The 27,000-nt window shown below is 46.5% G+C and overlaps 1 protein-coding gene across 1 annotated transcript; it reads right to left on the bottom strand.

The window, feature by feature from the left end:
- Positions 1-662: 662 nt before the first annotated feature.
- Positions 663-26,241, bottom strand: LOC124028647 (ryanodine receptor 2-like; the record flags this gene model as incomplete). Its single annotated transcript, XM_046340655.1, is given in 10 exon segments — positions 663-778; positions 5,447-5,642; positions 7,164-7,291; positions 8,413-8,543; positions 15,102-15,183; positions 16,542-16,780; positions 19,104-19,164; positions 22,096-22,145; positions 23,426-23,547; positions 26,177-26,241. Coding segments are annotated over 10 exon segments (1,190 nt in total), but the record flags the coding sequence as incomplete, so codon positions are not given.
- Between the last annotated feature and the right edge of the window lie 759 nt (positions 26,242-27,000).

Below are 27,000 nucleotides of genomic sequence, written 5' to 3'. Positions count from 1 at the left end.
GTTACCTGTTGTAGGTCAGCAACATGGAGGAGGAAGTAGAATGTCTAGGTACCTGTTGTAGTCAGCAACATGGAGGAGGGAGTAGAATGTCTAGTTACCTGTTGTAGTCTACACAAAGCGGATGAGGGAGGTAGAATGTCTAGTTACTGTTGTAGTCTGAAGCGGATGAGGAGGTAGAATGTCTAATTCCTGTTGTAGTCAGCAACATGGAGGAGGAAGTAGAATGTCTAGGTACCTGTTGTAGTCTACAAAGCGGATGAGGAGTGGGAATGTCAAGTTACCTGTTGTAGTCTACAAAATAGGATGAGGAGTAGAATGTCTAGTTACCTGTTGTAGTCTACAAAGCGGATGAGGAGGTAGAATGTCTAGTTACCTGTTGTAATTACAAAGCGGATGAGGAGGTAGAATGTCAAGTTACCTGTTGTAGTCTACAAAGCAGATGAGGAGGTAGAATGTCTAGTTACCTGTTGTAGTCTACAAAGCGGATGAGGAGGTAGAATGTCTAGTTACCTGTTGTAGTCTACAAAGCGGATGAGGTAGAATGTCGTTACCTGAGTCTAGCGGAAAGGCGGATAAAAGGCATAGAGGTCTCTGATCAGGATGGTAAACTCATCCAGGATGAGTAGTTCAGCCTCAGACATCTCCCCTAGATCCCTCGGCCTTCATCTGTTCCTCATCCTGCAGTACGGTGGCAGCCTTCTTCTCAACTTCTCCATCAGCGGCAGAAAGTGGGTCAACAGTCCCCCTTTTGCCTTACCAATGATTGGCTGAGAGAACACTGGAGGCGAGGACAGAAGAGAAGGATGGTTAGAGAGACTGGTGGGAAACAACGATGGTGGTGTTTCCAGTCTAGATGATATAACAGCTTGTTTCTTATTTAAACAACGATGGTGGTGTTTCAGTCTAGATGATATAACAGTTTGTTTTCTTATTTAAACATCGATGGTGGTGTTTCACTCTAGATGATATAACAGTTTGTTTTTTCTTATCTAAACAACGATGGTAGTGTTTCACTCTAGATGATATAACAGTTTGTTTTCTTATTTAAACAACGATGGTGGTGTTTCACTCTAGATGATATAACAGATTTGTTTTCTTATTTAAACAACGATGGTGGTGTTTCACTCTAGATGATATAACAGTTTGTTTTCTTATTTAAACAACGATGGTGGTGTTTCACTCTAGATGAGTGTTTTCTTATTTAAACACGATGGTAGTGTTTCACTCTAGATTTCATTTATAAACAATGCATTTTGGTTGCTGTGTCCCGTGACATCAACACATGATCACCACCACATGCAGTAACAACACATATCCAGTATGGGAAACTGCTTAGTCATGTGGGTGACCTATGCTCCTACGGCATAGAAGGGTTGAAGACAAGTAAAGTGTAGGTAACCGTTGTGTTTCTGAGCACCCACCCACCTGCCGGTCAACCTATTCAGGCTTCCCCGTCGATCAACATGAAATTTTAGCATTTAATTTGTTCTCGACCAATTACTACTCTTCCTGGGGTTCAAACAGGAAACAAAACAACAAGTAAAATATATAAAATACATCATAGGCATAATATAATATACATAACACTACCTAACACTACATAACACCACAGAAAACTACATCATCTCCTGCCTCTGCCTCACGCTTCAGAGATGGCTCCGGCCTATAAGCCGTTCCTGCTGGAACAAGCCAAGGATTCGGTCAAGGTCACCCACCTATACAATACAATACATAATACAACGTTACAATACAAGATATATAGAATGGCTGTGTCTGTTCACAGTCTCCGTTGTGCCATAAGATGTTATTTTATCTGGTTTCTGAACCTGTTTTTATTGCTTTAGTTCCCTGGGTGGCAGAGACTTCCATGTAGTCATGTCTCTAATACTGAGCATTTCTCAGCCTCTTGTTCTGAACCTGTTTTTATTGCTTGAGTTCCCTGGGTGGAAGAGACTTCCATGTAGTCATGTCTCTAATACTGAGCATTTCCCAGCCTCTTGTTCTGAACCTGTTTTTATTGCTTGAGTTCCCTGGGTGGAAGAGACTTCCATGTAGTCATGTCTCTAATACTGAGCATTTCCCAGCCTCTTGTTCTGAACCTGTTTTTATTGCTTGAGTTCCCTGGGTGGAAGAGACTTCCATGTAGTCATGTCTCTAATACTGAGCATTTCCCAGCCTCTTGTTCTGGACCTGTTTTTATTGCTTGAGTTACCTGGGTGGAAGAGACTTCCATGTAGTCATGTCTCTAATACTGAGCATTTCCCAGCCTCTTGTTCTGGACCTGTTTTTATTGCTTGAGTTCCCTGGGTGGCAGAGACTTCCATGTAGTCATGTCTCTAATACTGAGCTTTTCCCAGCCTCTTGTTCTGGACCTGGGGACTGTGAAGAGACCCTCTGATTGCATATCTTGTGTTGTACCGATGAGTGTCTGAACTGTGTGAGCCAACTGCATAAACAGAGAGTTCTGTACCTTCAACACATCAATACCTCACACAAAGACCAATAGTGATGAGGTCAACACATCAACACCTCACACAAATACCAATAGTGATGAGTTCAACATATCAGCACCTCACACAAAGACCAATAGTGATGAGGTCAACACATCAATACCTCACACAAAGACCAATAGTGATGAGGTCAACACATCACACAAAGACCAATAGTGATGAGATCAACACCTCAACACCTCACACAAAGACCAATAGTGATGAGATCAACACCTCAACACCTCACACAAAGACCAATAGTGATGCAGTCAACACCTCAACACCTCACACAAAGACCAATAGTGATGAGGTCAACACCTCACACAAAGACCAATAGTGATGAGGTCAACACATCACCACCTCACACAAAGACCAATAGTGATGAGGTCAACACCTCAACACCTCACACAAAGACCAATAGTGATGCAGTCAACACCTCAACACCTCACACAAAGACCAATAGTGATGAGGTCAACACCTCACAAAAAGACCAATAGCGATGAGGTCAACACATCACCAAAGACCAATAGTGATGAGGTCAACACATCACCAAAGACCAATAGTGATGAGGTCAACACCTCAACACCTCACACAAAGACCAATAGTGATGCAGTCAATACCTCACACAAAGACCAATAGTGATGCAGTCAACACATCAATACCCCAATACCTCACACAAAGACCAATAGTGATGAGGTCAACACATCAACACCTCACACAAATGCATGTCATTGACCCCTCTACTTTGAGCAGGGAGAGATTGACATGCATGTCATTGACCCCTCTACTTAGAGCCTGGAGAGATTGACATGCAGGTCATTGACCCCTCTACTTTGAGCAGGGAGAGATTGACATGCATGTTATTGACATTCTTCCTCTGTGTACATCTAAGTGCACTGCGTTCTGCTCTGTTCTGGACCAACTGCAATTGACCTATGTCCTTCTACATGACCACACAACTGGGCAGTAGTCCAGGTGCTACAAAATCAGGGCCTGTAGGACCTGTCTGGTCAACCGAGATGTCATGAAAACAGAGCGACGTCTTCTCATGGCCTGTTTCCATTGATCATCCTTGAGATGTTTCTCCAACTTGGATTGGATTCCACCTGTCTTAAATTCTATTTATTGGACATGATTTGAAAAGGCACACACCTGTCTATATAACACACCTGTCTATATAACACACCTGTCTATATAACACACCTGTCTATATAACACACCTGTCTATATAACACACCTGTCTATATAACACACCTGTCTATATAAAGGTCACACAGTTGACAGTGAATGTCAGAACAAAAACTAGGTCACGAGGTCGAAGGAATTGTCCGTAGAGCTCAGAGACAGGATTGTGTCGAGGCACAGATCTGGGGAAGGGTACACCAAAACATTTCTGCAGCATTGAAGGTCCCCAAGAACACAGTGGCCTCCATTATTCTGCAGCATTGAAGGTCCCCAAGAACACAATGGCCTCCATTATTCTGCAGCATTGAAGATCCCCAAGAACACAATGGCCTCCATTATTCTGCAGCATTGAAGGTCCCCAAGAACACAGTGGCCTCCATTATTCTGCAGCATTGAAGGTCCCCAAGAACACAGTGGCCTCCATTATTCTGCAGCATTGAAGGTCCCCAAGAACACAATGGCCTCCATCATTCTGCAGCATTGAAGGTCCCCAAGAACACAGTGGCCTCCATCATTCTGCAGCATTGAAGGTCCCCAAGAACACAGTGGCCTCCATTATTCTAAAATGAAAGAAGGTCAGAACCACCAAGAATCTTGTTTCTAAAAACCCTATTTTTGCTTTGTCATTATGGGGTATTGTGATGTCATTATGAGGTATTGTGATGTCATTATGGGGTATTGTGTGTAGATTGATGAGGGTATTGTGATGTCATTATGGGGTATTGTGTGTAGATTGATGAGGGTATTGTAGTGATTCCTACGTCGAAGATGTGAAAAATATTTATTGATCTGACGAACAACCTGACGACGCACTTGGAGCATTTCTATCTTTCCTGTATATTCTATAACCACGTTTAGCTACTGCTGCATCAAAGGACCTGTATATTCTATAACCACGTTTAGCTACTGCTGCATCAAAGGACCTGTATATTCTATAACCACGTTTAGCTACTGCTGCATTAAAGGACCTGTATATTCTATAACCACGTTTAGCTACTGCTGCATTAAAGGACCTGTATATTCTATAACCACGTTTAGCTACTGCTGCATCAAAGGACCTGTATATTCTATAACCACGTTTAGCTACTGCTGCATTAAAGGACCTGTATATTCTATAACCACGTTTAGCTACTGCTGCATTAAAGGACCTGTATATTCTATAACCACGTTTAGCTACCGCTGCGTCAAAGGACTTATCTAAGTGTGTTTCAGAGATGGCCAGAATATGAATGTGTTGTGATGTTAATTGCTAACTTCATGGACCTTGTTTCTCAGGCTACTAATAATAATATAATAATAATATATGCCATTTAGCAGACGCTTTTATCCAAAGCGACTTACAGTCATGTGTGCATACATTCTACGTATGGGTGGTCCCGGGGATCGAACCCACTACCCTGGCGTTACAAGCGCCATGCTCTACCAACTGAGCTACAGAAGGACCACAAGGGAAGGCTACATTTGTTAATATGGGCTATTTGTAGTCCATTTCTGAGTTGCTTGATTGTTTTTAATGATCCGAGGTAGACATGTCCATGACATTTACTTTTGACTCAATGCTACTGAGTCAGTGGGCTTCTTCCCAAGGCGGACGGTTTTCAGTACAAACAGTGGAATTCAATTCTATGTGCATATATGATTATTGCTGACGATCCCCTCTGACGACATACGGCGTCGTGGTACCTACACACACACACACAAAACAACCAAGACAATTGACAAGCAGGCTGAAGTGCTTTCGACCATGTGGTAGATAGAAGGTGTGTCTCTACCTGCGAGCCGTTTCATCCAGGCCCCCTCGTCGATCCCCAGGTTATTATAGATAATCTTCAGGATGTTGCCCAGTAGACTATTCATGTGGTCTGAGGTGAGGTGAGTACAGCAGCTGGCTGCAGTCTCTGGAGGGTTGTTCTCTGGGCCGTGCTCCCACCAGTGAGACATGTAGCTGCATAGCATGGGCAGCACCACCTGGGGAGAAGGACAGGGGGAGGAATGCTCATGTTAAATGTTGAAGTAATGGTTGTCTTTTCAATCTTGTTCTTATCTCTTGTAAGCTCAGGGATCAGGGATCCAGACCAACATTTTCCCCTAGTGTCACGGGGGCCACCAACGTTTTCAGTTGGTGGCACCAGCCCATGATTTGGTGTCTCCTGTTAATAAACCACCAGGTGAACCACCAGGTGAACCACCAGTCTCCTGTTAATAAACCACCAGGTGAACCACCAGGTGAACCACCAGGTGAACCACCAGTCTCCTGTTAATAAACCACCAGGTGAACCACCAGGTGAACCACCAGGTGAACCACCAGGTGAACCACCAGTCTCCTGTTAATAAACCACCAGGTGAACCACCAGGTGAACCACCAGGTGAACCACCAGTCTCCTGTTAATAAACCACCAGGTGAACCACCAGGTGAATGCACCAATTTGTAAGTCGCTCTGGATAAGAGCGTCTGCTAAATGACTTAAATGTTAAATGTTAAATGTTTAATAAACCACCAGTCTCCTGTTAATAAACCACCAGGTGAACCACCAGGTGAATGCACCAATTTGTAAGTCGCTCTGAATAAGAGCGTCTGCTAAATGACTTAAATGTTAAATGTTTAATAAACCACCAGTCTCCTGTTAATAAACCACCAGTCTCCTGTTAATAAACCAGTCTCCTGTTAATAAACCACCAGTCTCCTGTTAATAAACCACCAGTCTCCTGTTAATAAACCACCAGTCTCCTGTTAATAAACCACCAGTCTCCTGTTAATAAACCACCAGGTGAACCACCAGGTGAATGCACCAATTTGTAAGTCGCTCTGGATAAGAGCGTCTGCTAAATGACTTAAATGTTAAATGTTAAATGTTTAATAAACCACCAGTCTCCTGTTAATAAACCACCAGGTGAACCACCAGGTGAATGCACCAATTTGTAAGTCGCTCTGAATAAGAGCGTCTGCTAAATGACTTAAATGTTAAATGTTTAATAAACCACCAGTCTCCTGTTAATAAACCACCAGTCTCCTGTTAATAAACCACCAGTCTCCTGTTAATAAACCACCAGTCTCCTGTTAATAAACCACCAGTCTCCTGTTAATAAACCACCAGTCTCCTGTTAATAAACCACCAGTCTCCTGTTAATAAACCAGTCTCCTGTTAATAAACCACCAGTCTCCTGTTAATAAACCACCAGTCTCCTGTTAATAAACCACCAGTCTCCTGTTAATAAACCACCAGTCTCCTGTTAATAAACCACCAGTCTCCTGTTAATAAACCACCAGTCTCCTGTTAATAAACCACCAGTCTCCTGTTAATAAACCACCAGTCTCCTGTTAATAAACCACCAGTCTCCTGTTAATAAACCACCAGTCTCCTGTTAATAAACCACCAGTCTCCTGTTAATAAACCACCAGTCTCCTGTTAATAAACCACCAGTCTCCTGTTAATAAACCACCAGTCTCCTGTTAATAAACCAGTCTCCTGTTAATAAACCAGTCTCTACCTCCATAACGTGAGGCATCTGCGTATAGTGCAGGCCGGACTCAGCCAGATCCATGATCTCCTCCAGAGACTTCTCCAGGGACGGGATGACTGGACACATCTCTCCGACCTGGAAGGGCAGATCTAGAGCTGGGGAAGCAGTGGGGGAGAGAGGAGAGAGGGGAAGGGGAGAGGGAGGAGGGAGAGAGAGGGTGGAGGGAGAGAGAGAGAGAGGGTGGAGGGAGAGAGAGGGTGGATGGAGAGAGAGAGAGAGAGAGAGAGAGAGAGAGAGAGAGAGAGAGAGAGAGAGAGAGAGAGAGAGAGAGAGAGAGAGAGGGAAGGGGAGAGAGGAGGGAGAGAGAGGGTGGAGGGAGAGAGAGAGAGGGTGGAGGAAGAGAGAGGGTGGATGGAGAAAGAGAGAGGGTGGAGGGAGAGAGGGTGGAGGGAGAGAGGGTGGAGGGAGAGAGAGAGAGGGAAATAGAGAGAGGGAGGAAAAAGAGAGGTAGAGAGAGATAAAGAAAGAGAGGGTGGAGGGAAAAAGAGGGGGAAGGAAGGGGAGAGAGAGAGGAAAAGGAGAGAGGGAGGAGGGAGAGAGAGGGTGGAGGGGGAGAGAGAGAGGGAGGAAAAGAGAGATAGAGAGATATAAAGAAAGAAAGAGAGAAGTTGGAGGGAGAGAGGGTGGAGAGAGAGAGGGTGGAGGGAGAGAGGGTGGAGGGAGAGAGGGTGGAGGGAGAGAGGGTGGAGGGAGAGAGAGGGTGGAGGGAGAGAGATGGTGGAGGGAGAGAGGGTGGAGGGAGAGAGAGATAAAGAAAGAGAGAAGGTAGAGTGAGAGAGGGGGGAGAGAGAGGGTGGAGGGAGAGAGAGGGGGGAGGGAGAGAAGGAGTAAGAGACAGAGATAAAAGGTGATAGTGAGAGAGACATAAAGACTGTATGCCGTCATTCCTCAATTCAGTTTGCAACATTTATGCCAAGCTTCTCTCTATCTCTCCATCCAAACCGATCCTGTCTTTGATTATAAAACACCTGAAGGACATTTCTGCCAAGCTTCTCTCTATCTCTCCATCCAAACCGATCCTGTCTGATTCTAAAACACCTGAAGGACATTTATGCCAAGCTTCTCTCCATCTCTCCATCCAAACCGATCCTGTCTTTGATTCTAAAACACCCGAAGGACAGTTTGCAACATTTATGCCAAGCTTCTCTCTATCTCTCCATCCAAACCGATCCTGTCTTTGATTCTAAAACACCTGAAGGACAGTTTGCAACAGTACCTGTTCTGTCCCGGGAGCCCTTGGTAATGTAGATGGAGTAGTTGTTGAACTGGTTGAGCTCTGGTTCCAGGAAGGCCACAGGGAACGCCCCCGAGAACGCTGCAAGACATTCACCTAGGGCTGGACGCTGCCTGCAGGAGGAAGAGGAGGGAGGGGGAGGAGGAGGGAGGAAGAGGAGGAGGGGGAGGAAGGAGGAGGAGGAGGAGGGGAGGTAGGGGGAGGAAGGAGGAAAAGGATGAAGGGGCAGGAGGAGGAGGAGGTAGGGGAGGAAGGAGGAAGAGGAGGAAGGGGAGGAGGAGGATGAGGTAGGGGGAGGAGGAGGATGAGGTAGGGGGAGGAGGATGAGGTAGGGGGAGGAAGCAGAGGAAGGGGGAGGAGGAGAAGGAGGAGGAGGAGGAGGAAGGGGAAGAGAAGGAGGAAGGGGGAGGATAAGGAGGAGGTAGGGGAGGAAGAAAGAAGAGGAAGAAGGAGGAGGTAGGGGGAGGAGGAAGGAAGAGGAGGAAGAGGAGGAGAAGGAGGAGGTATGGGAGGAAGGAGGAGGAGGAGGAGGAGGTAGGGTAGGAAGGAGGAAGAGGCAGGAGGAGGAGGAGGTAGGGGGGAGGAAGGAGGAAGTGGAGGAAGGGGCAGGAGGGGGAGGAGGAGGTAGGGGAGGAAGGAGGAAGAGGAGGAAGGGGCAGGAGGAGGAGGAGGAGGTAGGGTAGGAAGGAGGAAGAGGAGGAAGAGGAGGAAGAGGCAGGAGGAGGAGGAGGTAGGGGGAGGAAGGAGGAAGAGGAGGGGGGAGGAAGAGGAAAAGTGAGGGACAGCTCATGTTCAGGAAGACATTCCTTCTCCAGAATAACTGGTTTAACTAACCCAGTCACATCCTTTACTAGACTTAATGCAATATTAAAATGAGCCACAGAACATATTATGGTTGTTGTAAATATATGACATGTGGTGTCAACGTAGTCTGTAGAAGGTTCTAGACAGGACACTTTTAAATTGTCATTATCTATCATACTTCCAGTGTCAATCAAAGTAGGGATTTTGAGAAAACGTGAAAAAAACATTAAAAAATGACCTCAGCATATTTCAAGTCGTGAATACATGTTGTTTAGACTGTTTGGCTCCATGGCTGTTTGGCTGTTTGGCTGTTTGGCTGTTTGGCTCCATGGCTGTTTGGCTGTTTGGCTCCATGGCTGTTTGGCTCCATGGCTGTTTGGCTCCATGGCTGTTTGGCTGTTTGGCTCCATGGCTGTTTGGCTGTTTGGCTGTTTGGCTGTTTGGCTGTTTGGCTCCATGGCTGTTTGGCTGTTTGGCTGTTTGGCTGTTTGGCTGTTTGGCTCCATGGCTGTTTGGCTGTTTGGCTGTTTGGCTGTTTGGCTGTTTGGCTCCATGGCTGTTTGGCTGTTTGGCTGTTTGGCTGTTTGGCTCCATGGCTCCATGGCTGTTTGGCTCCATGGCTGTTTGGCTCCATGGCTGTTTGGCTGTTTGGCTGTTTGGCTCCATGGCTGTTTGGCTGTTTGGCTGTTTGGCTGTTTGGCTGTTTGGCTCCATGGCTGTTTGGCTGTTTGGCTGTTTGGCTGTTTGGCTCCATGGCTCCATGGCTGTTTGGCTCCATGGCTGTTTGGCTCCATGGCTGTTAGACTGTTTGGCTCCATGGCTGTTTGGCTCCATGGCTGTTTGGCTCCATGGCTGTTTGGCTGTTTGGCTCCATGGCTGTTTGGCTCCATGGCTGTTAGACTGTTTGGCTCCATGGCTGTTAGCTCCATGGCTGTTTGGCTGTTTGGCTCCATGGCTGTGGCTGTTTGGCTCCATGGCTGTTTGGCTCCATGGCTGTTAGACTGTTTGGCTCCATGGCTGTTTGGCTCCATGGCTGTTTGGCTCCATGGCTGTTTGGCTGTTTGGCTCCATGGCTGTTTGGCTGTTTGGCTGTTTGGCTGTTTGGCTGTTTGGCTCCATGGCTGTTTGGCTGTTTGGCTGTTTGGCTGTTTGGCTGTTTGGCTCCATGGCTGTTTGGCTGTTTGGCTGTTTGGCTGTTTGGCTGTTTGGCTCCATGGCTGTTTGGCTGTTTGGCTGTTTGGCTGTTTGGCTCCATGGCTCCATGGCTGTTTGGCTCCATGGCTGTTTGGCTCCATGGCTGTTTGGCTGTTTGGCTGTTTGGCTCCATGGCTGTTTGGCTGTTTGGCTGTTTGGCTGTTTGGCTGTTTGGCTCCATGGCTGTTTGGCTGTTTGGCTGTTTGGCTGTTTGGCTCCATGGCTCCATGGCTGTTTGGCTCCATGGCTGTTTGGCTCCATGGCTGTTAGACTGTTTGGCTCCATGGCTGTTTGGCTCCATGGCTGTTTGGCTCCATGGCTGTTTGGCTGTTTGGCTCCATGGCTGTTTGGCTCCATGGCTGTTAGACTGTTTGGCTCCATGGCTGTTAGACTGTTTGGCTGTTTGGCTCCATGGCTGTTTGGCTCCATGGCTGTTTGGCTCCATGGCTGTTAGGCTGTTTGGCTCCATGGCTGTTTGGCTGTTTGGCTGTTTGGCTCCATGGCTGTTTGGCTCCATGGCTGTTTGGCTCCATGGCTGTTAGACTGTTTGGCTCCATGGCTGTTTGGCTCCATGGCTGTTAGGCTGTTTGGCTCCATGGCTGTTAGACTGTTTGGCTCCATGGCTGTTTGGCTCCATGGCTGTTAGGCTGTTTGGCTCCATGGCTGTTAGGCTGTTTGGCTCCATGGCTGTTAGACTGTTTGGCTCCATGGCTGTTTGGCTGTTTGGCTCCATGGCTGTTAGACTGTTTGGCTCCATGGCTGTTTGGCTCCATGACTGTTAGACTGTTTGGCTCCATGGCTGTTAGACTGTTTGGCTCCATGGCTGTTTGGCTGTTTGGCTCCATGGCTGTTAGACTGTTTGGCTCCATGGCTGTTTGGCTCCATGGCTGTTAGGCTGTTTGGCTCCATGGCTGTTTGGCTGTTTGGCTTCATGGCTGTTAGACTGTTTGGCTCCATGGCTGTTTGGCTCCATGGCTGTTAGACTGTTTGGCTCCATGGCTGTTAGGCTGTTTGGCTCCATGGCTGTTAGGCTGTTTGGCTCCATGGCTGTTAGGCTGTTTGGCTCCATGGCTGTTAGGCTGTTTGGCTCCATGGCTGTTAGGCTGTTAGGCTGTTTGGCTCCATGGCTGCTCCATGGCTGTTTGGCTCCATGGCTGTTAGGCTGTTTGGCTCCATGGCTGTTAGGCTGTTTGGCTCCATGGCTGTTTGGCTCCATGGCTGTTTGGCTCCATGGCTGTTAGGCTGTTTGGCTCCATGGCTGTTCGGCTGTTTGGCTCCATGGCTGTTCGGCTGTTTGGCTCCATGGCTGTTAGGCTGTCTGGCTCCATGGCTGTTAGGCTGTTTGGCTCCATGGCTGTTTGGCTCCATGGCTGTTTGGCTCCATGGCTGTTTGGCTGTTTGGCTCCATGGCTGTTTGGCTCCATGGCTGTTAGGCTGTTTGGCTCCATGGCTGTTAAGCTCCATGGCTGTTTGGCTCCCATGGCTGTTTCGCTGTTTGGCTCCATGGCTGTTTGGCTCCATGGCTGTTTGGCTCCATGGCTGTTTGGCTCCATGGCTGTTTGGCTGTTTGTCTCCATGGCTGTTTGGCTCCATGGCTGTTTGGCTGTACTTCCAGTGTCAATCAAAGTAGGGATTTTGAGAAAACATGAAAAAACATTAAAAAATGACCTCAGCATATTTCAAGTCGTGAATACATGTTGTTTGACATGCTATCATATTGTTTAGACTGTTTGGCTCCATGGCTGTTTGGCTGTTTGGCTGTTTGGCTCCATGGCTGTTAGGCTGTTTGGCTGTTTGGCTCCATGGCTGTTTGGCTCCATGGCTGTTAGACTGTTTGGCTGTTTGGCTCCATGGCTGTTTGGCTGTTTGGCTGTTTGGCTCCATGGCTGTTAGGCTGTTTGGCTGTTTGGCTCCATGGCTGTTAGGCTGTTTGGCTGTTTGGCTCCATGGCTGTTTGGCTCCATGGCTGTTTGGCTCCATGGCTGTTAGACTGTTTGGCTCCATGGCTGTTTGGCTGTTTGGCTGTTTGGCTCCATGGCTGTTTGGCTCCATGGCTGTTTGGCTCCATGGCTGTTTGGCTGTTTGGCTGTTTGGCTCCATGGCTGTTTGGCTCCATGGCTGTTTGGCTCCATGGCTGTTAGACTGTTTGGCTCCATGGCTGTTTGGCTGTTTGGCTGTTTGGCTCCATGGCTGTTTGGCTCCATGGCTGTTTGGCTGTTTGGCTCCATGGCTGTTTGGCTGTACTTCCAGTGTCAATCAAAGTCGGGATTTTGAGAAAACGTGTTTGGCTCCATGGCTGTTTGGCTACATGGCTCCATGGCTGTTTGGCTGTTTTGCTCCATGGCTGTTTGGCTGTTTTGCTCCATGGCTGTTTGGCTCCATGGCTGTTTGGCTCCATGGCTGTTAGGCTGTTTGGCTCCATGGCTGTTTGGTTGTTTGGCTGTTTGGCTGTTTGGCTGTTTGGCTCCATGGCTGTTTGGCTGTTTGGCTCCATGGCTGTTTGGCTCCATGGCTGTTTGGCTCCATGGCTGTTTGGCTCCATGGCTGTTTGGTTGCTTGGCTGTTTGGCTGTTTGGCTGTTTGGCTCCATGGCTGTTTGGCTGTTTTGCTCCATGGCTGTTTGGCTCCATGGCTGTTTGGCTGTTTGGCTGTTTGGCTGTTTGGCTCTCACCCATCTTCTCTGCTTGAACCCATAATTATATTTCTGTAATGGACATGAATGGCGTAACTGGTTGGATGATATATTTTTAATCCATTTCAACCAACTGGGTAGCTGATCAGTTCCAAGACACCCTATCTTCCTCTTCATCATCATATTCACATTGAATTCATTTTGACATTTGTAAAAGTAGTTTAACATGAAGATTGGTACGGTTGTATTTTTTTGCTTATTGGGTTGAAATGAAATGATACCAGATGACTTTAGAAAAAAAATGGCTGTTGACTGATCAGATCGAATGATAACGGATCAGATCAGATGATAACGGATCAGATCAAATGATAACGGATCAGATCAGATGATAACGGATCAGATGGAATGATAACGGATCAGATGGAATGATAACGGATCAGATCAAATGATAACTGATCAGATCGAATGATAATGGATCAGATCGAATGATAACGGATCAGATCAGATGATAACGGATCAGATCAAATGATAACGGATCAGATCAGATGATAACGGATCAGATGGAATGATAACGGATCAGATGGAATGATAACGGATCAGATCAAATGATAACTGATCAGATCGAATGATAATGGATCAGATCGAATGATAACGGATCAGATCAGATGATAACGGATTAGATCAAACGATAACGGATCAGATCAGATGATAACGGATCAGATGGAATGATAACGGATCAGATGGAATGATAACGGATCAGATGGAATGATAACGGATCAGATCAGATGATAACGGATCAGATGGAATGATAACGGATCAGATCAGATGATAACAGATCAGATTAAGCGATAACGGATCAGATGGAATGATAACGGATCAGATGGAATGATAACGGATCAGATCAAATGATAACGGATCAGATCAGATGATAACAGATCAGATGGAATGATAACGGATCAGATGGAATGATAACGGATCAGATTAAACGATAACGGATCAGATCAGATGATAACGGATCAGATCAGACGATAACGGATCAGATCAGGTGATAACGGATCAGATCAGATGATAACGGATCAGATCAAACGATAACGGATCAGATCAGATGATAACGGATCAGATCAGATGATAACAGATCAGATGGAATGATAACGGATCAGATGGAATGATAACGGATAAGATCAAACGATAACGGATCAGATCAGATGATAACGGATCAGATGGAATGATAACGGATCAGATGGAATGATAACGGATCAGATCAGATGATAACGGATCAGATCGAATGATAACGGATAAGATCAAACGATAACGGATCAGATCAGATGATAACGGATCAGATGGAATGATAACGGATCAGATGGAATGATAACGGATCAGATGGAATGATAACGGATCAGATCAGATGATAACGGATCAGATGGAATGATAACGGATCAGATCAGATGATAACGGATCAGATTAAACGATAACGGATCAGATGGAATGATAACGGATCAGATGGAATGATAACGGATCAGATCAGATGATAACGGATAAGATCAAACGATAATGGATCAGATCAGGTGATAACGGATCAGATCAGATGATAACGGATAAGATCAAACGATAACGGATCAGATCAGATGATAACGGATCAGATCAGATGATAACGGATCAGATCAGATGATAACAGATCAGATCAGATGATAACGGATCAGATGGAATGATAACGGATCAGATGGAATGATAACGGATCAGATCAGACGATAACGGATCAGATCAGACGATAACGGATCAGATGGAATGATAACGGATCAGATGGAATGATAACGGATCAGATCAGATGATAACGGCTCAGATCAGATGATAACGGATCAGATGGAATGATAACGGATCAGACCGAATGATGACGAAAAGAGCATTGTGTTGAACACTGTTACGACGTTTAACAGTGAGAATCGCAGAATGGTGAACTTACTAAATGACCTGGAGTTGACTGTGTGATTGACTTCCTCTTAATTCATCAGCGTGTTTACATTGCATTTCATTGTGACGTTACCTTTCTACGTAGATGCTGTTGTTGGTACCAAGACTATACAGGCTGTTGAGGATCCTATAACAGGCCACCTGGACGTCATCCACTGTGAAGACAACAAGGGAAGACTCCTTACACAGAGGACCTACAGTATGACCTTTACAGGACGGTCTCCTTACACAGAGGACCTACAGTATGACCTTTACAGGACGGTCTCCTTACACAGAGGACCTACAGTATGACCTTTACAGGACGGTCTCCTTACACAGAGGACCTACAGTATGACCTTTACAGGACGGTCTCCTTACACAGAGGACCTACAGTATGACCTTTACAGGACGGTCTCCTTACACAGAGGACCTACAGTATGACCTTTACAGGACGGTCTCCTTACACAGAGGACCTACAGTATGACCTTTACAGGACGGTCTCCTTACACAGAGGACCTACAGTATGACCTTTACAGGACGGTCTCCTTACACAGAGGACCTACAGTATGACCTTTACAGGACGGTCTCCTTACACAGAGGACCTACAGTATGACCTTTACAGGACGGTCTCCTTACACAGAGGACCTACAGTATGACCTTTACAGGACGGTCTCCTTACACAGAGGACCTACAGTATGACCTTTACAGGACGGTCTCCTTACACAGAGGACCTACAGTATGACCTTTACAGGACGGTCTCCTTACACAGAGGACCTACAGTATGACCTTTACAGGACGGTCTCCTTACACAGAGGACCTACAGTATGACCTTTACAGGACGGTCTCCTTACACAGAGGACCTACAGTATGACCTTTACAGGACGGTCTCCTTACACAGAGGACCTACAGTATGACCTTTACAGGACGGTCTCCTTACACAGAGGACCTACAGTATGACCTTTACAGGACGGTGTATTTGAACTACAATAAGACATTAGGGGTCAAAAGCTACAGGGATGGCCTTTTTAATTAACAATGAGGGCTGGTCTTGTGTGAGATACAGGAATGGCCTTTTTAATTAACAATGAGGGCTTGTCTTGTGTGAGATACAGGGATGGCCTTTTTAATTAACAATGACTAATGAGGGCTGGTCTTGTGTGAGATACAGGGATGGCCTTTTTAATTAACAATGACTAATGAGGGCTGGTCTTGTGTTTGAGCTACAGGGATGGCCTTTTTAATTAACAATGACTAATGAGGGCTGGTCTTGTGTGAGATATAGGGATGGCCTTTTTCATTAACAAGGACTAATGAGGGCTGGTCTTGTGTGAGATACAGGAATGGCCTTTTTAATTAACAATGACTAATGAGGGCTTGTCTTGTGTTTGAGCTACAGGTAAGTGCAGTTTCATCATTGGCCAATAGGTGGTGCTACAAGCTCTCATCAGGCTTTGGGGGAAATGTCACTATATAAGGTTTTGTTCAGCAAAAAAACAAATGATCAAAATGTGAATTGATCTACTGGTATGCATACATATGAGGTCTTCCCCAAAGAGGTTCTGCCCGATGTGTTCGAACAGGGAGGAGAGGACAGGGAGCAGGGCTATGCTGGTGTAGTTAATGATCTGGGTGACTCCTTTGGGCTGGGAGTGACTGTGAGTGAACTGGCCCTGTTTCAGGTTCTCTAAAGTCTTCTCCAAGTCCTCCGCTGCGTTGTCGAAGAACGTCCTCAACGCCGTCTTCACCGTCTCCAGACCCGTCTTCATCACCGTCCTGGAGAACAGACACGGATTATATTACCATCAGTTGGTAGAGAACCAGGATTGTGGGTTCGAATCCCGGGGCCACCCATACTTAAAATGTATACACACACACACGTGGTGGCTCAGTCAGGATAAAATCGTCTGCTTAATGGCACAGATTATTATGAATGGAGATAACAAAGCAACCATTAACTCACAATCACACCAAGCTTTCTCAAATGCACAGGTTGTGGGGATGCAGACAACATGTTGAGAGATGGCTGGATTCTCACAATCACACCAAGCTTTCTCAAATGCACAGGTTGTGGGGATGCAGACAACATGTTGAGAGATGGCTGGATTCTCACAATAACATGTTGAGAGATGGCTGGATTCACCAATGGTGCATGTTTTGGATTCTAAACCCAAATGCTGGATTCACAGGTTGTGGGGATGCAGACAACATGTTGAGAGATGGCTGTATTCTCACAGTATCTGGGCTGGATTCTAAACCCAGAGGGTAATGGTGAAACAACATGTTGAGAGATGGCTGGATTCTAAACCCAGAGGGTAATGGTGAAACAACATGTTGAGAGATGGCTGGATTCTAAACCCAGAGGGTAATGGTGAAACAACATGTTGAGAGATGGCTGGATTCTAAACCCAGAGGGTAATGGTGAAACAACATGTTGAGAGATGGCTGGATTCTAAACCCAGAGGGTAATGGTGAAACAACATGTTGAGAGATGGCTGGATTCTAATGGTGAAACAACATATGAGAGATGGCTGGATTCTAAACCCAGAGGGTAATGGTGAAACAACATGTTGAGAGATGGCTGGATTCTAAACCCAGAGGGTAATGGTGAAACTACATGTTGAGAGATGGCTGGATTCTAAACCCATGTGAAACAACTGGATTCTAAACCCAGAGGGTAATGGTGAAACAACATGTTGAGAGATGGCTGGATTCTAAACCCAGAGGGTAATGGTGAAACAACATGTTGAGAGATGGCTGGATTCTATATCCAGAGGGTAATGGTGAAACAACATGTTGAGAGATGGCTGGATTCTAAACCCTATGAGGGTAATGGTGAAACAACATGTTGAGAGATGGCTGGATTCTAAACCCAGAGGGTAATGGTGAAACAACATGTTGAGAGATGGCTGGATTCTAAACCCAGAGGGTAATGGTGAAACAACATGTTGAGAGATGGCTGGATTCTAAACCCAGAGGGTAATGGTGAAACAACATGTTGAGAGATGGCTGGATTCTAAACCCAGAGGGTAATGGTGAAACAACATGTTGAGAGATGGCTGGATTCTCACAGTATCATATTGAGAGGGCTGGATTCTAAACCCAGAGGGTAATGGTGAAACAACATGTTGAGAGATTCTGGCTGGATTCTGGATTCTAAACCCAGAGGGTAATGGTGAAACAACTGAGAGATGGCTGGATTCTAAACCCAGAGGGTAATGGTGAAACAACATGTTGAGAGATGGCTGGATTCTAAACCCAGAGGGTAATGGTGAAACAACATATTGAGAGATGTTGAGATTCTAAACCCAGATGGCTGGATTCTAAACCCAGAGGGTAATGGTGAAACAACATGTTGAGAGATGGCTGGATTCTCACAGTATCGAGGGCTGGATTCTAAACCCAGAGGGTGAAACAAATGGTGAAACAGTGGGTAATGGTGAAACTAACATGTTGAGAGATGGCTGGATTCTCACAGTATCGGGGCTGGATTCTAAACCCAGAGGGTAATGGTGAAACAACATGTTGAGAGATGGCTGGATTCTCACAGTATCTGGGCTGGATTCTAAACCCAGAGGGTAATGGTGAAACAACATGTTGAGAGATGGCTGGATTCTAAACCCAGAGGGTAATGGTGAAACTACATGTTGAGAGATGGCTGGATTCTCACAGTATCTGGGCTGGATTCTAAACCCAGAGGGTAATGGTGAAACAACATGTTGAGAGATGGCTGGATTCTAAACCCAGAGGGTAATGGTGAAACAACATGTTGAGAGATGGCATGTTGATGTTGAGATGGCTGGATTCTCAAGTATCATTTTGAGAGATGGCTGGATTCTAAACCCAGTAATGGGAAACAACATGTTAATGGCTGAAACCCAGAGGGTAATGGTGAAACAACATGTTGAGAGATGGCTGGATTCTCACAGAGGGTATCATGTTGAGAGATGGCTGGATTCTAAACCCAGAGGGTAATGGTGAAACTAACATGTTGAGAAAATGGTGAACTTTTACCACATCATGACATCAGCTAATGGGGATAAACCCAAAGGGCACTCAATATGACTTCCATATGAATAGGGTTCATGTGGTCACTCACCTGGCGTCCAGTGTCTGACCCAGTATGTGAAGACAGTTGACTATGGAGGTAGCATGGCTTCCTGTGTGGAGACATGAGGCAGTGTTACAGCATGAGTAGTCCTGTTGAGCACCACGGCATATGGTGACAACAGCTGAGACAAGCATGGATACAGAACCACGGCATATAGACGAGCTGAGACAAGCATGGATACGGGAACCACAGCATATGAGAGATGGCTGAGACAAGCATGGATACAGAACCACAGCATATAGACGAGCTGAGACAAGCATGGATACAGAACCACGGCATATAGACGAGCTGAGACAAGCATGGATACAGAACCACAGCATATAGACGAGCTGAGACAAGCATGGATACAGAACCACAGCATATAGACGAGCTGAGACAAGCATGGATACAGAACCACAGGGTCCAGTGTAGAGCTGAGACAAGCATGGATACAGAACCACAGGGCATATAGACGAGCTGAGACAAGCATGGATACAGAACCACAGGGACCAGTGTAGAGCTGGAGACAGAACCACAGAACCACAGCATATAGACGAGCTGAGACAAGCATGGATACAGAACCACAGGGTCCAGTGTAGAGCATGGATACAGAACCACAGGGTCCAGTGTAGAGCTGAGACATGCATGGATACAGAACCACAGAACCACAGAGCTGAGACATGCACAGAACCACAGGGTCCAGTGTAGAGCTGAGACAGAACCACAGGGTCCAGTGACAGAACCACAGGGTCCAGTGTAGAGCTGAGAGCATGGATACAGAACCACAGGGTCCAGTGACAGAGATGAGACAGAACCACAGGGTCCAGTGTAGAGCTGAGACATGCATGGATACAGAACCACAGGGTCCAGTGTAGAGCTGAGACAGAACCACAGGGTCCAGTGTACTGATACTACTGAAGACAACACTCATGTAGGTTTAGATGGACAGATCACACACTTCCAATATAAAACACCAGTAACCTAGACCTAAGGCAGGGCTTTTCAAACCGGGGGACCCCCTCCCCCCCTCTCGACGACCCCCCCCCTCAATCAGGTGAGATAATTCACTACTACAACATAGTGAAACGGTTGGGGGGGGGGGGGGGTTCCTCGAGAAGCGGTTTGAAAAGGTAATGACATGGGGGGAAGTGTTGATGTCTTTACCATTACAGAAACTAAACCAGGTTAGTTTGAATTGTTTCATCTATTTGACCAAATTAATGTCTATGAGTGAGCATTTAAAGAGGAAATCAATCACTGAAATAGGTGATAACAGCTTTACTCAGCGTGTTATTCAATGGATATGACAAACAGCACAGGAACTACACTTTACCCCATGCATAGCCAGAGCATTCGGTCTCATCGGATTAGAAAACTTTGCATGCTTCACAGGCATCTGCAGTATTTGAAGTGCCTATAGGGAGGAGCTGGGGCCAGGGGGAGGAGCTGGCGCCAGGGATAGGAGCTGGGCCATGGGTAGGAGCTGGGGCCAGGGGGAGGAGCTGGGGCCAGGGATAGGAGCTGGGCCATGGGTAGGAGCTGGGGCCAAGAGCTGGAGCTGGGGCCAAGAGCTGGAGCTGGTACCAGGGGTAGGAGCTGGCGCCAGGGGTAGGAGCTGGGCCATGGGTAGGAGCTGGGACCAGGGGGAGGAGCTGGGACCAGGGGTAGGAGCTGGAACCAGGGTAGGAGCTGGGACCGGGTTTAGGATCTGGGAAAGGAGCTGGAGCTGGGACCAGGGGGAGGAGCTGGGACCAGGGGTATTAGCTGGGACCAGGGGTAGGAGCTGGAACCAGGGGTAGGAGCTGGAACCAGGGGTAGGAGCTGGGACCAGGGGTAGGAGCTGGGACCAGGGGTAGGAGCTGGAACCAGGGGTAGGAGCTGGAACCAGGGGTAGGAGCTGGGACCAGGGGTAGGAGCTGGGACCAGGGGTAGGAGCTGGAACCAAGGGGTGGGGGATGGAGACAGGGGTAGGGGATTAGCTGGGACCAGGGGTAGGGGATGGAGACAGGGGTAGGAGCTGGAACCAGGGGTAGGGGATGGAGACAGGGGTAGCTGGGACCAGGGGAGCTGGAACCAGGGGTATTAGCTGGGACCAGGGGTAGGAGCTGGAACCAGGGGTAGGGGATGGAGACAGGGGTAGGAGCTGGGACCCAGGGGTAGGGGATGGAGACAGGGGTAGGGGATGGGACCACATTAGCTGGGACAAGGGGTAGGGGATGGAGACAGGGGTAGGGGATGGAGACAGGGGTAGGGGATGGAGACAGGGGTAGGAGCTGGAACCAGGGGTAGGGGATGGAGACAGGGGTAGGAGCTGGAGACCAGGGGTAGGAGCTGGGACCAGGGGTAGGGGATGGAGACAGGGGTAGGGGATGGAGACAGGGGTATTAGGGGATGGAGACAGGGGTATTAGCTGGGACCAGGGGTAGGGGATGGAGACAGGGGTAGGGGATGGAGACAGGGGTAGGAGCTGGGACCAGGGGTAGGGGATGGAGACAGGGGTAGGGGATGGAGACAGGGGTAGGGGATGGAGACAGGGGTAGGGGATGGAGACAGGGGTAGGGGATGGAGACAGGGGTAGGGGATGGAGACAGGGGTAAAGGGGATGGAGACATGGGGTATTAGCTGGGACCAGGGGTAGGGGATGGGACAGGGGTAGGGGATGGAGACAGGGGTAGGGGATGGAACAGGGGTCATTAGCTGGGACCAGGGGTAGGGGAAGACAGTAGGGGTAGGGGATGGAGACAGGGGTAGGGGATGGAGACAGGGGTAGGGGAACAGGGTATTAAACCCAGCATTAAACTATTACATGTGTCCCAAATGGCACCCTTTATAGTGCAAAGGGATTTTGGTCAAAAGTAGTGCACTACATAGGGAACAGGGTGCCATTTGGCTATAGGTCCTGGTCTAAAGTAGTGCACTACATAGGGAACAGGGACTCATTTGGGACACACTCCAAATGTCCACACTATCCTTAGAAGCACACTCTTCACAGCCTTCTTACCAAACAATGATATCCTATGTCTGACAAGAAGTCCCAGTTTGCAGAACAGGCTGAAGAGAAGATGAAGAAAACGTAAGAGGAAAGAGAGGAAACAAAGACAAGATAATCAAGTGACGCAACTTGAAGAAGAAGAAGAATAGTCTGCTTTATAAGAGTGAGTGATGTCTGAATCACTCAGATTTACACATCTACAGAGCTACAGTCCAGGGTTTCAAAGCAACACTGTGTCAGGACTAGAGCTACAGTCCAGGGTTTCAAAGCAACACTGTGTCAGGACTAGAGCTACAGTCCAGGGTTTAGAAACAACACTGTGTCAGGACTAGAGCTACAGGCCAGGGTTTAGAAACAACACTGTGTCAGGACTAGAGCTACAGTCCAGGGTTTAGAAACAACACCGTATCAGGACTAGAGCTACAGTCCAGGGTTTAGAAACAACACTGTGTCAGGACTAGAGCTACAGTCCAGGGTTTAGAAACAACAGTATCATGACTAGAGCTACAGTCCAGGGTTTAGAAACAACACTGTGTCAGGACTAGAGCTACAGTCCAGGGTTTAGAAACAACACTGTGTCAGGACTAGAGCTACAGTCCAGGGTTTAGAAACAACAGTGTCAGGACTAGAGCTACAGTCCAGGGTTTAGAAACAACACTGTGTCAGGACTAGAGCTACAGTCCAGGGTTTAGAAACAACACTGTGTCAGGACTAGAGCTACAGTCCAGGGTTTAGAAACAACACTGTGCCAGGACTAGAGCTACAGTCCAGGGTTTAGAAACAACACTGTGTCAGGACTAGAGCTACAGTCCAGGGTTTAGAAACAACACTGTGTCAGGACTAGAGCTACAGTCCAGGGTTTAGAAACAACAGTATCAGGACTAGAGCTACAGTCCAGGGTTTAGAAACAACACTGTGTCAGGACTAGAGCTACAGACCAGGGTTTAGAAACAACACTGTGTCAGGACTAGAGCTACAGGCCAGGGTTTAGAAACAACACTGTGTCAGGACTAGAGCTACAGTCCAGGGTTTAGAAACAACAGTATCGGGACTAGAGCTTACAGTCCAGGGTTTAGAAACAACACTGTGTCAGGACTAGAGCTACAGACCAGGGTTTCAAGGCAACACTGTGCTCCTGGCACCCCGAAGGGGGAACTAGCTTCCCCTGAAACTAAGACAACAGAGTCCCCTGCCCATCTTCTGAAAACATCTGAAACCCGACCTCTTCAAAGAGTATGTTAAACAACCCACAGCACCAATCACATTCCATGTATTAATATTGTACTACAGAGACTGAAGCAATGCATTGGGACATGCGAATCTATGTATAATCTCTCACCTTGTCACCATCTCCTTCTCCTTATTGGAGGCGTGGCCCCCGCTGCTGATTGGTCGGATGGCCGTGGACAGGAAGTAGAGGCGGTGATTCTTGAAGTACTGGTCGACCAATGGCAGGACCACCTAAGGGAGCCCAGGGTTCCCGTTAGTCTCACGGGTCAGAAATAGTTCATGAGGCGAACGTGAAAGACTCTAGCTTCTCAGAGAGACGAAGGTCATCATACGTAGAATGTATGCACACCAGACCTTCTGGTCCTTCTGTAGCTCAGTTGGTAGAGCATGGCGCTTTGTTCGATTCAGGGACCACCCATACGTAGAATGTATGCACACATGACTGTAAGTCGCTTTGGATAAAAGCGTCTGCTAAATGGCATATATTATTATTATTATTATTATTATCTCCTGTCCGGTAACCAGTCTGTGTTGCTCGCTAACTCATCTCATGATGTTGTTGTTGCCCGGGTGTTGTCCTGGCCTGGGTGTTATTGTACAAGGCCCTGCTGCTTGTCACTATTGTTGGCTGTATTGGCTGTTTGTTTTGGTTGTGTTTCACATTATTTGGTTGCCCAATAGAAATTAATAGTAAATCATGTGGGCGGCAGGGTAGCCTAGTGGTTAGAGCGTTGGACTAGTAACCGGAAGGTTGCGAGTTCAAACCCCCGAGCTGACAAGGTACAAATCTGTCGTTCTGCCCCTGAACAGGCAGTTAACCCACTGTTCCCAGGCCGTCATTGAAAATAAGAATTTGTTCTTAACTGACTTGCCTAGTTAAATAAAGATTAAATAATATATATATATATATTGTAAAGAAGAATAGAATATGTTTCTAAACACTTCATTAATCTGAATGTTAACATGATTAAATATAATCCTGAATGAATCGTGAATAATAATGAGTGAGAAAGTTACAGACGCACATATATCATACCTCCAAGACATGCTAACCTCTCATCATTACAATAACAGAGGAGGTTAGCATACCTCCAAGACATGCTAACCTTTAATCATTACAATAACAGGGGAGGTTAGCATTCCTCCAAGACATGCTAACCTCTCATCATTACAATAACAGGGGAGGTTAGCATACCTCCAAGACATGCTAACCTCTCGTCATTACAATAACAAGGGAGGTTAGCATACCTCCAAGACATGCTAACCTTTAATCATTACAATAACAGGGGAGGTTAGCATACCTCCAAGACATGCTAACCTTTAATCATTACAATAACAGGGGAGGTTAGCATACCTCCAAGACATGCTAACCTCTCATCATTACAATAACAAGGGAGGTTAGCATACCTCCAAAACATGCTAACTTCTCACGATTACAATAACAGGGGAGGTTAGCATACCTCCAAGACATGCTAACCTTTAATCATTACAATAACATGGGAGGTTAGCATACCTCCAAGACATGCTAACCAATAACAAGGGAGGTTAGCATACCTCCAAGACATGCTAACCTCTCATCATTACAATAACAAGGGAGGTTAGCATACCTCCAAGCCATGCTAACCTCTCATCATTACAATAACAAGGGAGGTTAGCATACCTCCAAGACATGCTAACCTCTCAGCATTACAATAACAGGGGAGGTTAGCATACCTAACCTCTCGTCATTATAATAACAAGGGAGGTTAGCATACCCCCAAGACATGCTAACCTCTCGTCATTACAATAACAAGAGAGGTTAGCATACCTCCAAGATATGCTAACTTCTCACCATTACAATAACAGGGGAGGTTAGCATACCCCCAAGGCATGCTAACCTCTCACCATTACAATGACAGGGGAGGATAGCATGCTAGCCCCTCACCATTACAATAACAGGGGAGGTTAGCATACCGACAAGACATGCTAACCTCTCATCATTACAATAACAGGGGAGGTTAGCATACCCCCAAGGCATGCTAACCTCTCACCATTACAATGACAGGGGAGGATAGCATGCTAGCCCCTCACCATTACAATAACGGGGAGGTTAGCATACCGACAAGACATGCTAACCTCTCATCATTACAATAACAGGGGAGGTTAGCATACTGACAAGACATGCTAACCTCTCATCATTACAATAACAGGGGAGGTTAGCATACCCCCAAGACATGCTAACCTCTCATCATTACAATAACAGGGGAGGTTAGCATACCCCCAAGACATGCTAACCTCTCATCATTACAATAACAGGGGAGGTTAGCATACCCCCAAGACATGCTAACCTCTCGTCATTACAATAACAGGGGAGGTTAGCATACCCCCAAGACATGCTAACCTCTCGTCATTACAATAACAGGGGAGGTTAGCATACCCCCAAGACATGCTAACCTCTCATCATTACAATAACAGGGGAGGTTAGCATACCCCCATGACATGCTAACCTCTCATCATTACAATAACAGGGGAGGTTAGCATACCCCCAAGACATGCTAACCTCTCGTCATTACAATAACAGGGAGGTTTAGCTCAGTTGGTAGAGCATGGCACTTGTAACGCCAGGGTAGTGGGTTCGATCCCCGGGACCACCCATTCGTAGAATGTATGCACACATGACTGTAAGTCGCTTTGGATAAAAGCGTCTGCTAAATGGCATATATTATTATTATTATTAATAAACTGATTTGAATTGTCCCACTACGGTTGGAGCTCAGTATATTATGTAAATACTATTTGGTCTTCTGAGGTTGATGTTTGTGTGTTCGGTTGTTGAGGTGATGGGACATGGTGGAGAAAAGCAGGCAGGAGTCAGTCTCACCTTTCCAAAAAACTTCATCTGCTGCTCGTGAGGAACGCTCTCTCCTTTCGGTGGTGTCCCAACGTCTTATAGAGGGGACATCAGAACAGGGACAAGAGGAACAGAGTCAACAATTTAGTGGAATAATAGACATTAGTATTGTTAATGTTTAAATTGAAGAAATAGTCATTTAAGTAGCACACATTGGTTTAATCCCCAATGGCACCCTAACTCCCTATATAGGGCACTACTTTATACTACAGCCATATTCCCTATGTAGTACACTACTTTATACTACAGCCCTATTCCCTATATAGTGCACTACTTTATATTACAGCCCTATTCCCTATATAGTGCACTACTTTATACTACAGCCCTATTCCCTATATAGTGCACTACTTTATACTACAGCCCTATTCCCTAATTAGTGCACTACTCTATACTACAGCCCTATTCCCTATATAGTGCACGACTCTATACTACAGCCCTATTCCCTATATAGTACACTACTCTATACTACAGCCCTATTCCCTATATAGTGCACTACTTTATACTACAGCCCTATTCCCTATATAGTGCACTACTTTATACTACAGCCCTATTCCCTATAGTGCACTACTTTATACTACAGCCCTATGGCATCCTATACCCTACAGTGTGCACTACTGTTACCTAGCTCTATGGCAGCCCTATTCCCTATATAGTGCACTACTCTATACTACAGCCCTATTCCCTATATAGTTCCCTATATAGTACAGAGCTCTATGGCTACAGCCCTATTCCTATGTAGTGCACTACTTTTACTACAGCCCTATTCCCTCTATAGGCATACTCTATACCCTATA

This window comes from Oncorhynchus gorbuscha, unplaced genomic scaffold, assembly GCF_021184085.1.
Source record: "Oncorhynchus gorbuscha isolate QuinsamMale2020 ecotype Even-year unplaced genomic scaffold, OgorEven_v1.0 Un_scaffold_4580, whole genome shotgun sequence".
Lineage (NCBI taxonomy): Eukaryota > Metazoa > Chordata > Actinopteri > Salmoniformes > Salmonidae > Oncorhynchus > Oncorhynchus gorbuscha.
This window is presented reverse-complemented; position numbering and strand designations above follow the sequence as displayed.